This window comes from Macrotis lagotis, chromosome 4, assembly GCF_037893015.1.
Source record: "Macrotis lagotis isolate mMagLag1 chromosome 4, bilby.v1.9.chrom.fasta, whole genome shotgun sequence".
NCBI classification, from domain to species: domain Eukaryota; kingdom Metazoa; phylum Chordata; class Mammalia; order Peramelemorphia; family Peramelidae; genus Macrotis; species Macrotis lagotis.
Genome location: NC_133661.1, coordinates 242,837,722 through 242,855,801, shown reverse-complemented (window position 1 = coordinate 242,855,801; position 18,080 = coordinate 242,837,722). Strand labels below are relative to the sequence as shown.

The window sequence follows — 18,080 nt, the reverse complement described above, 5'->3', positions numbered from 1 at the left end:
CCTGTTCATGTACTTTATGATCCAGTTAAATTGGCATACTTGCTATCCCTCACAGATGATTCCATTTCTAGGTTCTATACCTTTGCTTTGCCTGTCCCTATTCCTAAAATTCTCTTCCTGTTATTCATTTACTTTTTGATTTCCCTTCCTCCAAGATTCTGCTTAGTTCTTATTTTCTGCAGAAGAACTCTCCAGGTCCTACTGGGTTACTAAAACTTTCCTCTCTCTCATATTTCACTTCTCAAATACTCTGTATATATCTTGCATATACTTAGCTATTTACATATTGCTCCATTTTCTTATTAGAAACTAAATCCCATGAGGGCTTAGAATATGGTTACTTTTCTTTGTATCCTTATCCCTTATCACTGTGAGCCAGAAGAAATGGACTTTGAGGTAAGAGGACTAAGGGACCTATCTGGATTCATTTTGGGTAAAGAAATCACTGACTCTCAGACTCAGGAGCATTAGAAAGGCTTAGATTTTAATTCATAGGTTACTGTAAAAATTCACAAGTTACCATAAAAACTTCATAAGTTGCTACAAAATGTTCACACATTACTACAAAAAAGCTTACAGGTTAGGTTCTTTGGAGAAACAGCAAAATAGTGAATTTCAGTAGCAGTAGTGAAGGTAAACAAAGAAGAAAGAGTCACAAGTTGGGTTGGTGAGAACATCAAGGACAATTAAGAGGGAAGAGTGTGAGAGAATATTTGGGGGATCATGCCTCCTACACAGGATCACAAACAACCAGGGGAATAGTAGAAAAGAATAAAGGGGTAGAGGATCACGGTACCCCAGAACCAGCCCCTACAAAGGAGGACAAGCAACTCAACTGAGAAGAGAGCAAGTTTTTAAGGAGGAAATAGGGATAGGTAGATGGGGACAGGCCAGAGATAGAATAGTTTAGATATATGTCAATAGGGGCATTAACTCAGAGAGCAGAGATAAGGTAACAGGTTTGATAGGGGCAGTCAGATGGGACAGTAGATAAGAGCACTAACTTTGGAATCAGGAGGACTGCAGTTCAAATCCATTCTCAGATACTGGGGAAGTCACTTAACCCTGATTGCCTCACATTCAGCACCATCTACAGTTGCCCTGATTCATATCTGGTCACTGGACTCTCTGGTGGACAAAGTGAGAATGGTAACTTAGAATAGCATTCGCCTCACTCAAATCAAATTCATGTGCTTGTCATGGCATCACCTCCCTAATGTCATGGTCTTTTTCAGGAAGGAATTTTGCACATCATCTTATTCATAGGGGCAGTAACTCAGAGAGCAGGCAGGAGATTATGAGAAGTATATAGATGAGAAGTAATAAGTCAAAAACTTAATCCTTTCAGGGTAAGGCAGGGATCCATTGTTTTGTTGATAGGGGCTTTCCAGCCTGGGGCAGGGATTTACTGAGCCCTTGCCAGGAACAGCAAGGTGCTTTATTTAAAAGTTTATTGACTTCTTCTCCTAACTTGAACAATGGGATGGGGAGGAGGGGGAAGGGAAGATACATGGTCAGTGCAGGAACAGATTAATAACTATGGAACATATTTCTCTGTCCAATATTTCCACTACTTCAACAGTGTCTAGAATATAAAAAGAGCTTGTTATCCTTGACCCAACCAAGACTGAATCTGAGATTTCCTCCAAGTGAGAGGCTCCCTTTGTGAAAATTCCCTCCATCAATGCAGTTCAGCAACCTAGCTATAAATTAGAATCTAAAAGAGTTGCCCAAAATTAAGTTACTTGCCTATGGTCACTCACAGTCTGGAAGTGTTGAGGCAACATATGAACTCTGATCACCTGAACCCAAGTCCCACTCTAACTAGCTGCTGCAATCCTCCCTGCTTTGCAAAGGGGTCCTTAGTAGTTCTTTCATTTCAATATGTGGTGGATACTAGTTTTTGATTTGGGGGTGTCCTCCTGTACTTGCTTTACTTCCTCATGTGTTTCAAGGCTACATTTATGCCAAATCTAAGAGACTGCCTTGCGAAATAAGCTCTCTTCCAAGATATCAAACACTAACATGAAAGGATCAGATCCATTGTGTGGGAAGCTGAGGTGTTAAAGTATTGCATACTGTCATCATTGTAATGTGTTAGTACAAATCTCCCTTGTATGTGATGGGATGTACGGTTCCATTTCTGTCAGCTACTGTTCTCTAAAGCAGTTTAATGGGATATTACAGTTTCCCTTGGGGCCCTTTGGAATGGATGAAGATTCTTTCAGAAGGATCTTTTTTTCCCCCTGAGGATTTCACTTGTTCCTGCTCATTCTCATTCTCTCAGCCTGCCCCCTGCTTAGTGTGAGCGGCAACTCCTGGGTCACCTCCACAGGAATCAGTTGTAATATCAAGAACAGAAAATCAGGACATTTGGCATGGGATTATTCCTGTGAATTCCATGGATCCATAAATATTCATTATTGATGAAGCCTTAGTGGTGGTTTAAAAACAACTATTTCTTCACCCCTACTAACTTCCTTTACTAAATGCACTTGATGATTCTTTTTGTCATCTTTTTTTTGATTTACTGCTTAGGTTTCTTTTCACTATAATGGAAGTTCACAGGTTGAATTGATTTCCTCTATCATGACTTCAGTGGTGATGGGTGGTGGAGTTAAAATTTATGACCAGATCATTCCCTAGCTTTACTTCACTTGCCTTCGAAAGACCTATAATAGAAAATAAAGGTTGGAGAGATTGTAACTCTAAGGTTGTGATCACAGATGAGCTTTGCAAAGATATTTTTGAGAATCATTTTGTCTGGCATGTAAGATGTGTTTGTTATATCCATATTTCCTAGGGCTGGTATCATCCATGTGTACCCACTTCTCTTCCTATTTCTCATCATGTCACTAGATTAAGATAGTTCCAAATATATTTCAAGTAAATTTACCTACAATTAAAAACATGATTTTTCTTACAAAAAATAAATTTGCAACTGTTGCTAATAAGGATAATAATTATAATTGTAATAATAATAATAATAATAATAGCACTATCAACAACTGACTTTTTTTTATACCTTTCCCCAGTTGGATAATATCAGATCCAGGAATACTTTCCTCCTTGCATTTACTCAGACAAGACACTATCTCTCAACTTCATGTCTTTTTATTGACTGTCTCCCAGGCTGGGAACTCTTTCTGTCCTCATCTCTGACTTATTTCTTTAGTTAAATCTCAGCTAAAAATCCCTCCTTCTATAAAGAAGCCATTCTTAACCCTGCTTAATGCTAGTGTCTCTTCTCCTTTGATTATCATTTATTCTATATGTAACTTTTTTGGGCATAATTTGCATATTGTCTCTCCTCTTAGGCTGAGAGCAAGTAGAGGCTACCCCCCCACCCTTGCCTTTCTTTATATTCTTAATGTTTAGCACAGTTCCTGTGCTAGGGATTTCATAAATCGTAGGGATGGTAGGGATTTCATAAATGATTGTTGATTTGACATTAAACAAATTATCTAATTTTTAATTTCACAAAGGCCCTGTGAAGTAGATATGACTCTTAATATCGTCCCCATTTTAAAGATGAGTGTGATGTATAAAAAGTTCAAAAGAGATAGTTTCTGTGTAGCTAATCTTTTCATTAATCATGATAGAAATAATTAATAAAAAAAAAGTCAGTGGCACTCCCAAATGCCAAACACCCCTTATGGAACCCACTCAACACTTAAATACTCTCAAAGAGTGAGTGGTCCCAATGTGGCAATCAACTCTGATTGATTAACAAGTCAAAAGGGAATGAATATTATAGTGAGAAGTAGTCTTATTTTAATGAGAGTCTGGGGAATGTGATTCTAATTATTCAGTCTAGGTCAAAGATTCATCAATGAGACCCAGAGGAATCTAGACAAAAGAGAGCTCACCTCATCTGAGACCTGGCTGAGTAGAACTCAGTGTAATAGGTCAGAATTCATCTTGATTAAATTCTTTGTATGATTCTTTAGTTGAATAGGGTCTTTCACCCAGGTTGGAAAGTCATGTACCCAGGATATTTGGATAGTCTCACCCATCAACAATACCCTTCAGAGACAGGCTTTTTTTTTTTTTTTTGCAAGGCAATGGGGTTAAGGCTTGCCCAAGGCCACACAGCTTGGTAATTATTAAGTATCTGAGGCCAGATTTGAACTCAGATACTCCTGAATCCAGGGCCGGTGCTCTATCCATTGCACCACCTAGCCGCCCCTTGTTTTTGTTTTTTTAGGTTTTTGCAAGGCAATGGGGTTAAGTGACTTGCCACAGGCCACACAGCTAGGTAATCATTAAATGTCTAAGACTAGATTTGAACTCAGGTACTCCTGACTCTAGGGCCGGTGCTCTATCCACTGTACCACCTAGCCAAAAATCCTGGTCCTAATTCACTAATTGATTACTAATGTGAAAGAGAAATAATCATTTGTTTCATGAGGAAACAGAGGCCCAGAAAGATTAGGCAAATTGTCCAATATCACACACTAGGTGAGTTATGGGGATTCATTTAACCATTTCACTGGATTCCTTTCCCACCTTTGACTCATAGACAGGCAGAGTGTCTTTTCACAGTTACTGAGGAGAACAAGGAAAGAGTCAAACTCAAGACAGGTGTATGGAAAGGTATTTTCCACGAGTTTTCTCTTGTGCCTCATTATGAACTGAAGAGATAAAGTTTTGTCACCCATTACAATGTCAGTGTGGTCATCTTAAAAATAACAGAGAGGCTGCAGAAATAAAATGTTATTCTTAACAGAATGGAAACCACATCTGAGGCCCAGCATAGTCACATTTACCAAAGAGGGAGGCAAAATGAGATATCTGGATTAGGGTCTCCATTGACTTTGGCATATGCTAGCAGGATTGCAATGATCTCTTCATAAGAATGGTTATAATTCTAAATGTGTTGCGTCTAAGATAAGACTCCAACATTTATTTATTTATTTTTCTGGCAGAGATTAAATCTTCTTCTTTCTGGCATCTATTATAGATCTCTAAAAAAATTCTGCCTGATGATAGAACTAGCTGATCATTCCAACTCATTGAACCAAGACATCATTTCTTTTGCTTTTGACAGAGAAACTGCCAAGTATTGCTGAATGTTGTTTTAAATATTTCATCTTTGTTTCTGAAATTGATCTCTGATCATGATTAATTAGTGACCAAAATGAACTGAAGTTGAAAAAGTACTATGTGTGGAATGAAGACTACATGAATAGTTCTCATTTTAGTACAAATATATAAGATATATAAAACCATCCATTTGGCCATTTGGTGAGGCATACTCTTGAATAGTGAAAGTCTCATTTAATTCTTTATGCTGATAAGATGATTATCCAACTCCTCAGAATATTATGTTTCTAGAATCAGTTGGTGAACCTGGACCTCATAAGATTATTGTGAAGATCAAGTGATAAAATATGTGAAATGCTTTATATATCATTCGCTATGTAAATCTTTGCTGTTATTATTACAATTCTTTTTATTTTTCATTCACTCTTTGTCCCAAGTTTACTTACTGTTTCTTTGTTTCATGAAATTTAAAGAACCTGAGCCTTTTCTCTAGCCTGCTGAAATGGTTACTGAATGACTTGAAAGAGTTAATTTTGGATAGCTGCCTCATGGCTCCTGGAATCATAATGTTTTTTATGGCTTCTATGCCTGAATGTTGCAGATGGTTGATGAACTCCTATTCCAGGTGAGAGAAGTCTTTCTAGTTCTCTCAACAGTGTAAGGGGATAGAGAAATTCTCCCAACTCCAGACAGAGGGACTGTCATTCCTTTAGTGAACTAAAGTGACTGAATATTAATCCTCCAGCACTCAGTCTAATCCTTCTCCTCTAATCGGGACTTGATTAGTGCTTTCTCTTGTTTCTGCTAGTATTTTCCTAGTTTGCCAAGGGGTCGCTGTTGTTGTTTCTCTTATGTTGTTTTGGCATAGAGTCTACCATGCTAGGACCCAAGAAGGCTGTTAGAAATTGCCGGGGTCCCGCCTCTGTGGGGTCCTTGGAACCTGACAGGAGGGATAGTGTCAGTGAAATGAGTTGAGTCAAAAAAGGGGTAAAGGCAGGAGCAGGTTGACTGACTGTCAGCTGCTTGGATTTATTTTTATAGTCTCAGAATCATATCAAACAAGCAAACTAAAATAATTTCCTTGGTTACAAAAGTGTACAATTTTCATCATTAAATCATGTAATTCATATGGTTATGAGTCTGATCATGTAGTGGTTACAAGTGTGATTATCAATCATGTAGTTAATTTTCTTGTCCCTGCTCAGACCATGATGACCTCAACCTGCCTGTTGCCTAGTTTGTTGCTGCATAGTAAAGCTATTAATTAAACAGAACTTTCCTTATAATAATCTTTGATATAATTTTATAATGGAATGCTTTTATATTTTTGTGCCACATATGTAATGTTTTTCAATATGCTCCTTTGACAACCTATAGTGAGTGTAGTTATGTTTGTTCACCTGTCCGTTGACTCCTTCAATAACCAATTTTCCTTTCAGCCTTTGTTGGTAGATGCTACGGTTTCTATGACTTTTTATTCTTTTCCAATAAACTAAAGCTGTTAGAGTTCACATGTTGATCACCTATACTACCTATTCTCTCACCATCTTTATCATATATTCCTTTGTATGATAAGAGGGGGAAAAACTATTAATTTCCCTGGAATTCTATCTGACCCATCTTGTATCTGTTTTCCCTGTATATATTCTGACATCTCCCTGGAACTCCCAGTGCTGTATTTTTCCAAAGATTTCAAAATGTTGAAGCCTTTTGTATGTCTCAGGGAGAGGCAGTCCTGTTAAATTTGGACAGAGTTTACAATCTGTTTTATTCAAGAAATTTCTCTGAAATCCTTCCTTTATAGTCATTCCACTATTAGGATGAGTAAGTTTTGCAATCAATAATAGACCTATATATATGGAATCCCTGTATATATTGAAGAAGGAAATGTTCCATCAGGCGGTGTGACTGCTTTGAGTTTTCTTGCCATGACTGTGTCAAACAGCTTAGAGACCCTGGCTCCCAACAAGAAGTGTTGGCTCTTTTGCCACTTTCCACCATAAGAATAAGAATGGTGAGGTAGAGAGAGCATTAAAGTTAAAGTCATAGGGCCTAGGGATCACTTCCTGGCCAGGTCACTTATTACAACCTCTATGGCCTTGAAGAAATCAGAACATCCTTAGGTCTCAGTTTCCTCATCTGTAAAATGAGAGAATTTGATTAGATGACCTCCAAGGTTCTGTCTTTAAATTCATGATCTTATGATCCTAAATAGAACATTAGAAGTAAATATGAGTTCTTTTGTCATTTTCTACCATAGAGGTATACCTCTACCAGGAGGTAACATGATATTCCTTGTAGTCAAGTGGGCATGAGTACAAATGCCATCTCTAATATTTACCAGATATGTGACCTTGGTGGACAATTTACTTAATCTTTTGGACCCTTATTTTCTTTATCTGTAAAATGGAGATGATGCTTGTCCTTCATTCTCAAAGAAGACCATACATCAGAGGAGTTGATGCCATGACAAATACATGAATTGGATTTGAGTGAGGGGGAGGAGACTACCCTAAATCATCAGCCTCACTTTCTCCTCCAGAGCCATCTTGGTCCAGTGGCCAGATATGAATCAGGATGACGAGATAGTCCTGGAAGGGAGGTAATCAGGGTTAACTGTCTTGCTCAAGGTCACAGCTAGTAAGTGATAGGTGTCTGAAGCTGGTTTAGAACTCCCATCCTCTTGACTCCAAGTGTACCATCTAGCTGTAGTTTGCAATGCTTGCCTTGCAGAATTATAAATTCAAATGAGTTAATATATGTTGAACATTTGGTAAACTTTCTAATAAATGAATAATTAAAAAAGCATGTATTAATTCCTTACTCTGTACCAGTAGCTAGCCATAATAGGCACAATAGAGGCACTTAATAAATATTCATAAATTCATTGATTTTTCAGGTATTGTGCTAAGTTTTATGGAAACAAAGATAAAAATAAGTCTCTGCCTTCAAAGAGCTTACCTTCTATCATGGGGAAAAATCTTTATATAGTCTAATTCCTCATATCAAAAAGGATTAATCTGTAAACATATTTAACACAAATTTGTATTTACGATATTAACTTGATGTTTTGCTTCTGAGGGGAGGGGGTGGGAAGAAAGGGTGGAAGGAAATTTTATAAATTAAAAACATATATACATACATACACATGGATGAATGTTGAACATTTTTCATAACATGTATTTGGAAAAATAAAATATCAAAAAAGAAAAGATAGATTTCTGGGGAATCCACAAGTAACTAAGGGTATCATGAAAGACTTCATGCAGAAGTTGATTATTTGTATTCATATAATCTTTAGTTTTTAATGGACTAAGGCAAATCTTGGAACATTCCTTACTGAATCTATGATAGGAACTGACCTTCTAGTATGTCATCCAATTGTTCTCTTCCCCAGGATTCAATATATAGATTTTTATGTATATATACATACACGCACATATATGTGTATATATACACATATATGTGTCTATTTATAAAAGTATATATAAACATGTATGTTGTGCTTGTGATGTATATATAGATATGTTTATATATTCTTAGCATACCTTTAACTAATGATATAACAACATTGATTCTACTTTTAGTACAACCTTTCTTGGGGTCCTTTTTACCATACTCTTTCAGAGACACAGAATCATGATACTAATATGCCAATTTATTGATTTCTAATTCTCAAGAATAAACAAAAATGCTACATAAAAACTTCCCAAGAATTCTGAGGTCTCTCATAAAATCTTGTATCCTAGTTTACAAACATCTTTTCGTGGACAACAAAAAGGATAAGATTGTGATTGAATCTCACAGGCTAAAGTGACCATGAGAATTAAAACTCACAGCTCTTTAATTTCCAGAAGTTAGAAAGATTGAAAGAACTTATTTAATATAAAATCAGAGCACCTGTTTACAAATCTTGTCTCTGCCCCTTTTCGTTGTATGACTTTTTGCAAATCACTTAACTTTTTGGGTCCCCAGTTTCCTCATCTGTAGAACAAAGTGGTTAGACTAAATGATGTCTATTGTTTCTTCCAGCTCTCCATTTCTGATCCTAGTTTGTCATTCAGTAACTGAACTGGACTATAAAGAAAATTGAGAAAGGGTTCAATTACGTGAAATCATTCCAAAAGCCAGATGATAGTGCCGGTTAGAAAAGGCCAATTATATCCCTATACTTCACATCTTATTATCCCAATGCTTACATGCAATCTGTCTCCAAGTAGTTCCTAATTATCAGAGAAGGGGAGCAATAAGTGGTTTGGCAGTGGTTACTGTTTGTTCCACAGTTACTCTCTGGCAAGTAAATTATATCTTCAGCACTGATAGCCTTGGAATTAATATTCTGGAATTCAAACAGTGTTTGATTTTTTTGCAATTAAAACAAAATCTTCAAGGAATTGTTTGAGTGTTCATCCACAGGTGTAGAGATGTTGATGGAGAGGGCATTCTAGAGTCACTTGATTATGCAAACTCTTCATATATAATCTTTCTTATTATGGTTATGTATTCTCTGAGTTTCACTCATCTCTTTGCTATAGGTACAGGCACTGAATGATGATAAGATGCAAAAACTCAACTCCTCATTTCTCCAATCCCTATTAACTTTTCCTCTCTCTGGCTATTTGTTCAACAGTGTAGAAGGTGATCCATGGTAACTTCCTGGACAGTTTTCACAAATTAGGAATTTACTAGTGAAATTAGGTTTCTAATAACCTTCTAATATTCAACAGTTGGGCATACACTCTCTTTTGGGAAACAAGAATAGAAAAGAACAAAGAAGTATTATATAGAAAACTTGTAGTAGGCAGAATGTTGTCTACCTGTTGGAATTTATGAACTCTTAATTCACTTCAGGTCCACAGTTATTCAAGAATATCCTTAAGATTAGATAGAAATAATTATTATTGTGGATGAATATTTAATACTCATCCTATGCATATCATATGTCTTAGTATTAGAGAAGTTGGTATGTTAGAATAGATTTTAACCTTACGAAAAAACTGTAAGCTTGGATGAATAGATTCAATTTCAGCAAGAAATAGGTACTTCCCTGGCTGTTATTTCTGTCTCCTTCCCAAATGAGTTCACTGTTAGGTGGATTGATAACTGTGAGGATGTATTAATGTAAAAATAGTTCTAATTCCATTGATAATAAATGGACTATATTAGCAATTCTAGAAATGGGTTCATTTAGCATAGAATAAATCATTATAGACAACAGTGACAAAACTAAGTTCTAAAAATCTGTTTCACAAAGGCAAATCATAACTCTTCACCTTCAATAACTGGAACTATTTAGAGGTTTCTTTCTAAGAATGAACTCATCTTGTCCACTCTTACCTATCTAGCTCAGACTAGACCATATGATCCCATCCAGCCATCTACCATATGCTACCAGCATATGAACTGCTACTGAAATTCATATATTTAGTCTCTGAAAAAGAAAAACCACTCAGCTTTGGATCTTTGAGCTGAAGTTCAATAGTCTTGATTGGTAATTGAATGAGTGTAAACTAACATACTAACCTTTGCTTCATATTCCATCCAATTGTCCATCTAGAACATATGACTATCTATACCATCCTCTTTTTCTGGTTATTGTATTCAAATCAATATTACTATTGTTTCTGAAAAGAGTATGATAATTAAGTGATGCATGATTCCCCCAAACTGAATTCCTTTTAGTGGTTGCCTTTTCCCCAAATAGCATCACTACCTATTAAAATATAACGTCCTGGAGAGAGGAATGATCTCCTTCTTATTTTTGTTCCTAGAACTTAGTATTTGACACTAACAAACAAATGTATTCAATTTTTATTCATTCATTTGCCTCAATTTTTATCAATGATTCCATCCATTTTCAAATGGAGTGATTGAATATATTTACAGTGGTGACTTTGGAATGCTAATAATGAAAGTTCATGTTCTATTCAAGTTAACATAAATATTTATGTCTGCTATGTTCCAAGATAAATAGTTTTCTAAAACACCCACTGTCAAGAGAGCAAGATTAAGCAGAAACTACAGTGTACACACTATATATTCAACCTGTAATGGAATTTTTATCTCTGTGACAACATGCCAATGTTAGACGATTAAATTAGTCAATGTGGTGGAGGAAAAAAATTTAACCTACCCTGATTATTTGTGGATATGTAGAAAAATAGTTGGTTGAATTTTTAACTTTTCAAATGATAGTTTTGGCATCATAGCAAGATTACTTAAAAGAATGTCAACTGTGGTCAATATTTGGATTGGAAGTCTGAGATGTTCTTCCAGGTTCCATGTGAATAAGAAATAATTATTTGATGTTCCTTGGAAGTCTTATACTAGTCTGTCACTCTACTGGGCAATGCATTCTATGCCTTACTCTGTTGACCAACAAGTATTCTTGGTAGTTCTAATAATCATATATGTTTTATAGGAAATACTGTAACAATTTTCAGAGATTGATTAAATTCTCTTCTGCAATGAGGAATTTCAAGGGACCCTTTAATATAAAATAGTACACCTGGATTATTCCATGAGATACTGTCTTTAAAGGATGCTTATTTTCTTACCCTTCTTTCTAGAAGATGATCTATATCCTTATCACTTCTTGCTTATACTATTGAATTAGCTTTCTAAAGCATTTTTATCCAGGCTCCACACAGGTACCAAAGCGACCATATTTTCTTACAATTGGTCCTTACCATCTTAAAATTAGACCTCACATTCTGGTTCTAATCTACCTTCTCAGCTTTAGCTGCCTCACATCCAACATTCCATATATTATTTATGTACCTTTGCACTGGCTACCCCCTATGTCTGGAAAGCTTTCCCTTCTCATTGTCACTTCTTAGAATCCCTATTTTCCTTCAAAGCTTAGCTCAGCTGCAACATTCTACATGTGAGGTCTTTCTTCATCCCCTTCTCTGCTAGTATCCTACCCCTGAAGCTCTGTATATATAGGTATATATGTTGTCTTTGATAAAATGTAGCTTCCCAGTGGATAAAGACTATTTTATTTTTGTCTTTGTCTAGTCTTAGAACTTAGCACAGGTCCAGTCAAGGAAATAATTCAGCTTCTTGTCTTTCCTTGCCTTTGAATGCTTAACCAATACTAGCATATTATTCCTAGTAGGTACTTAATAAATACTTGTTAATTTTTCAAATGATACTAATGGTTTTAATCATTAAGATGAAAAACACTGTAGAAATAAATATTATTATATTAGTTGATGTCAATATTTGGATGAAAACTGAGAGATCTTACATGAACAATTATAGATTAAGTTAATACCTTTAAGCATTTACCCTGGGGATCTTCTGTATTGTTATTTGTACAAGATGCCCTTACACTTATAGGTCCTTAGCTATACTTCTCAGAGCAAAACAAAACAAAAAAATAGTTTTGATTCCCCTGGTGGTTAGTGCCCCTTTTGATTCACTATATAATTATTTTGTTTGTATCCAGTTTTTACTACTTTCTTATATGCCAACAATCAATTTTGTATTCTCAGTACCTGCTACAGCCCTGTCATATATTTTGGGTATTTAATTCATGCTTGCTGACTGATTGATAAACTTGTAACTTTGTGAATAAACTTTGCTATGGATGCTAATGGTGCCTTTTACTATTTTTATCTTTCAGGAACAGGGTAAAATAGGAGTGGTCTTCAACATTGGCACGGTGGACATCTCCATCAAAGAGGAGAGTACTCCAGTAAATGATGGCAAATACCATGTTGTACGTTTCACCAGGAATGGTGGCAATGCCACACTTCAGGTTGACAACTGGCCAGTGAATGAACATTATCCCTCAGGTACACATTTTACATAAATTCCTCCCATGTTTCAAATTTTCATTCATATCTTTTTTTAATAGAAACTTTCTCAGGGCTCCTACCAAATCATTAAAATATAAGTATAAATCCATCTTTGTCTATTTTATATGGGTGAGAAAAAGTCAGTGTGGGTCTCAGACCAGCACAGAAAGCTTCTGGAGGCTTATTATCCAGGAATTGCTTAACCAACCCATTGATTAGCTACCTAATGCTAACTGGCTCATACTAAAACTAGGGAGGAAATGTGATATAATAGAAATATTGCAGGATTTGGAGTCAGAGGTTGTTGTTCAGTAATGTTCAATTCTTTGGGACCCCATAGCATTCTATCCTCTATTATCTCTTGAAATCTGTCCAAGTTCATGTCCATTGTCCTGGATTCAGATTCTGACTCTGCTAATCAATTTATGATATTAGTCAAGTCATTTCAGTTCTATGAATACCTTTGTTTAATAAAATAGATTTGTGTGAGACTAGAAGTCTTTTTGACTCCTGCTATTACAGACCTTGATTGCTATATGAATAAAACTGTTTTCTAACATCTCACACTTGTTTGAGTGACAATAAAAAAGAAAGCTAAGACCCCAATTCTAGCCACAATATTAGCCTATTATAACACTGTCTTCTTTTTTTTTTCCTCCCAATTTATCTTCCAACCTTAAAGTCAGGGCCTAGAGGCATTTTAAGGATCAATGGTTTAATTATGTTTGTTATTATTGAGTATGCATTGTCTATAAATTCAAAGAATTTATAGAAAGAGAGCCTTCAGAATCAGATACTAGTAATATCAAGGGCATTATGAGAGAAAGTTTCCTATTTAAAGTAGGGATTGCTCAAATATCCCCTTCCATTTCTCCCTTTCTCCATTCCTATTTTCAGTGTTGTCATGTTTTCGTCTTTGATATCTTGCAATAGAATTGCCTCATCTTAAAGATGACCTGGTCATGGGTATACAAGTAAACAGAAATTTTGTGACACAAATTCAGAAGTTTACCATTGCTGATTTGCCTGTCTAGTACTTCTCTAATATGAAATTTCTTTCCAAATGCTAGTGCTATTGACATTCCCTAGACCCCAAGTTTTGTCATACTCTGCCTCCCAATGAGGTGAGCACAGATGATTACTGGTAAACCCCTGGGAATTTTTTAAAACACTTAAATGCCACCAATAAACAGTTTACCTTTTAATTATGCCACTTGAGAGGAAATACCCAAGGCACACTACACTTAATTGTGTCTAAGGATTCTTTTCTTAACACATTACTTAAATCAGATTGCCACCTCTAAGTCAGTCTTATTTCAATTTATAGGCTCTTGATAGTTTCAGTATATCTAGACTTTCTTCTGTAACACAAAGTTTAATCAAAAACACAAAAGAAAAGAAAAATCATCATTCTGTGCTCCCAAAGGTATTTGAGAAATTAATTTTATTTCTTTGTTTTCACTATCTCACTTTTCATATACTAACCAAATGACCCTGTCACTTTATTCTGTCTTCTGTTAGCTCTTTTGGGTTAAGTCATAACTGGGCCTTGATGAAGGTATTTCCTGTAGAGGATGAGCCTTTGAAAATAGCCAGAGGCTTTATATGATGTTTCCCTGGCATCCAAATGTAAGATACTAATAGAAATGATTTTCCTTTCAAAATGCATGTTATTTAAGCCCTGAAGGGGGAAAATAGATAGAGATCTTAGAAGCTGTTCATTTGCTCATAGGGAAAAAAAAATCAATCCTACTCTGTGAATATCATCATTGGCCCTGCTAGTTCTGCTGGAGGGTTTGTCTGTGTTTCTATTAGGAATTTCAAGGCTTTCTAAATTGGTATTAACCACATGCCCTAAGCTCACACAGAAAATACAAAGCTAAACTGCCAGCAATAGAACTTGCATATTTTTGGCCATTGTAAAGTTACAGATATGTAAGCAACCTGGTGACCCTTCATTGTTTGTCTATCTCAGAAATTCTTTGTGTTTTCCATTTCAAATAATATGTGACTTTCCAACTTGTCCCTAATATATAAACAGTTGTCTTTAGCAGTATTTCTTCCTCAGAAAAGGAGTGTGTGTATGTGTGTGTGTATACATATATATACACATATATGTGTGTGTATGTGTATAAATTTGTATAAATATATATGGAGAGATCTATTTATCTATACATATACATACATATATATTATATATATATATATATATATATATATATCTTTAATCATTATTTGGTAGAGTCCATTAACTTTGTGCTTTAAGGTTTACAAAGTCTTTTATCTAATTTTCTCTCCACATGAGGAAGAGAGGATTATCCTCATTTTACCATTGAAGAAACTGAAGAAGTTTAATGACTTGCCCAAGTTCACATAGCTAGTAAATGCTAGAGACTAGATTTGAACTTAAGTCTTTCTAATGTCTCCATTCATTGTACTACTTACATAAAACCTCCAAATAAAGGAATTGAGAAGTTTTTCAACTTTTACAATCATTATTCCATTCAATTCTCACTCTGACCCCAACTACTCTGTAAGGTAGTAAGGAGCATTGTTATAATCCTCATGTCACATATATACTTATATAAACATGTATATATATATATATATATATATATATCCAATTTCAAGAAGGTTGGGATGAGATGAGCTCTAAGGTCCATTGTAATTCTAAATTTATGATCTTATAATGTGTATGACAGTAGTTAGGTTACTAAAAATATAGAAGTAAAACTTCATTTTAGGCAACAATGTGTGTGTATATAGAGTCATTCTTGCATTGTTGATGATGATGTGCTTATAGCTAGGTCCCGATTAGTGAGAATAATGAATCCTATGAAATGTTCTCATTATTTGAATTGATATCGCATATTTCTACATATTAGGACTAATTGTCTTATTTTACATAATTAGAATTCGGATACATGACACCACTTCACAAAAATCATTATTTCTACTACTTGGGTCCTTATTGTACAAAATTCAGTTGAAATTGCATTTGATATTTGAATGACCATTTACCCTTGGCTGCCTAAATTAGAAAGCCTTATGATCCTCCAAATAATGACTTGACTCATATTGTTCTGGAGTTATTCATTTTCTCATACTTTCTACATTTTCTCACCTGTAAAATGGGAAGAATTCAGCTTACTGAATTTTATTCTTCCCAACCTACTTCCATGGATTATTTGAAGAATTCCTGGGAGTAAAGTATTATACTGCACTGTAAGCACAATTTGGCAATAGTAGCTACATAAAACAAGTGTCTTCCTTTTAAAGATGTCATCAAAAATATTTCCCAGAACTCGAGTTCCATGGAATAAATCACCTCATTCTGCCCAGATGGTTTCTGAAACATTGATTTTTCTCATACTTTTCCTCCTGCATCTATGCATTTGTACTGTTTTGGAGATAATGCTAATAATCATTGAAACATTAAATGTAGGAATACCATCATTTGTGTAATACTAATGCTTGGAAGGGAAAGAAATACAGAGCAGCTCCAATTCAGAGAACATGATATCAGACAGTTTATGCTTCACTGAGTTTCCCCAGTCGAAAATGAGCTAGTCAACTGTGTAGTCTCCTTGTGGGCATTGATAGAGCTTTATAGGACTTTATTGGAACATCCAGCAAAGTACCATTAGGAGACCAGTTGGACACAAACATATATGTGAACCCTAGTTGTCAGTCAAGAAGAGTTACAAATGAGAATAAAACTAATTTCTAAAGGAATCTTCTAATAGTTCATTCAGGAATAAGTAGCAATAATTTTTAAAAAGTATCCTTTTGCAGGGGGACATATTTTATTTTGAAACTGTAAATGGAATGATCAGGGACTCTGAAAATGAAATAAAAAGACAAGCAGCCCAGGATGACCTTTCTTGCAGTGACAAATATTTCATATAACACCTCCTTTCTTGCCTTGAAATATTGGGGAAGCAGTGGTGAGGGAAGGTGAAAAGTAAATTTAAGGGGGAAAAGGAATTCATTTCAGCCTGAGGCTAGAGTCCTCATGGGAAACCTAGATAGCTTAGATTGTTTGAAAACATTTCTTAGATATTCCTGACTGACTAGACCCCAGAAATCTTATGGTGATATTTAGGAATACCACAGGACTTGTATTTCAAAGACATGGGTGCACATCCCAGTTCCATTACTTAATTATGTAACCTTTCTTACATAATTTCCTGCCTTTGGGCTTCCTGTTCCTCAATAATAAAATGAGAGAATTTTATAATAAGCTCTAAGATTTTTTTTTCAGTTTTAACCTTCTGTGATTTTGATTTATTAGATTTTAAGTTCCATGAAGGCAGGGAATGTGTTTTGCTTCCCCCACCCCCCTTTTTTTGTCTACTCAGAACTTAACACAGTGCCTGATACAGAGTAGATGTTTAATAGATGTTTATTAAGTAATTGATAAGTATGCAAGTATGCATTTTCTTATTGATAGAAGAGTAAGGCTCTGTTCAGATTGAGACAGATTTCCCAAGATATACTCTAATGGACTTGTGACCTGCTCCAAGCTATAGTCTGTTTGTTTATGTAGACTGCAACCTAACTTTTTCCGCCTATTCAATGCTACTCTTATTCATGCTCTACCTTCTGAAGACCTTTCTCACATCATAAAGACATCCATGGGGAATAGAAGTTATCTTGGGAAATCAAGTGCTGGCTGCCTCACATTCAGGTTGACAAGGTCAAAGGGCCACCTCAATTGGAGCAAAAGTTGAACTCAGTGCCCCTCAAAATCCTTTTCACCTATAAATCCTGTGATCCTGTGATCCTGTGATATTTCAAGAGAACTCCTAACTAGGTTGACAGATGACACAGTCATCCTTTGAAAGCCTGCGTATTATTTCAGTTTTATCCTGGCTCTGGGAAATGGGAATATGATCACCTATAAAAACTGGTCTTTTACAGTTAAGTCCATGGGACCTACCATACTGTATATGGTTGTAGCTTAGAAGATTGAGTGACTTCAGGATGTTTTTCAAAAGCACCAGTGGTGAATTACATTCAAATGTTGAGTGTCTACTAAGCTGAATTAATTTTGGATTACAAGCAGGTAATAGTGAGCCCATTAATTTGAAAATAATCTTTCTAGGATGTCAGATCCCAGGAGGCATTTTATTAATTGACAAAGACTTCTCTCTATGGGCAACCATTTCCCTGATTTCAAGAGCCATCCCCAAAGTACAACCATGTTTTTTTCTACATGAAACCTAT

General features: G+C 35.5%; 1 protein-coding gene across 1 annotated transcript in view; it reads left to right on the top strand.

The window, feature by feature from the left end:
* LOC141522886 (neurexin-3-beta) overlaps positions 1-18,080 on the top strand; it is a 562,426-nt gene that overhangs the window by 327,738 nt on the left and 216,608 nt on the right. Inside the window, exon 3 of the mRNA XM_074236273.1 lies at positions 12,677-12,848. Coding sequence (XP_074092374.1) covers positions 12,677-12,848 — 172 coding nt within the window. The remainder of the gene's footprint in view (positions 1-12,676; positions 12,849-18,080) is intronic.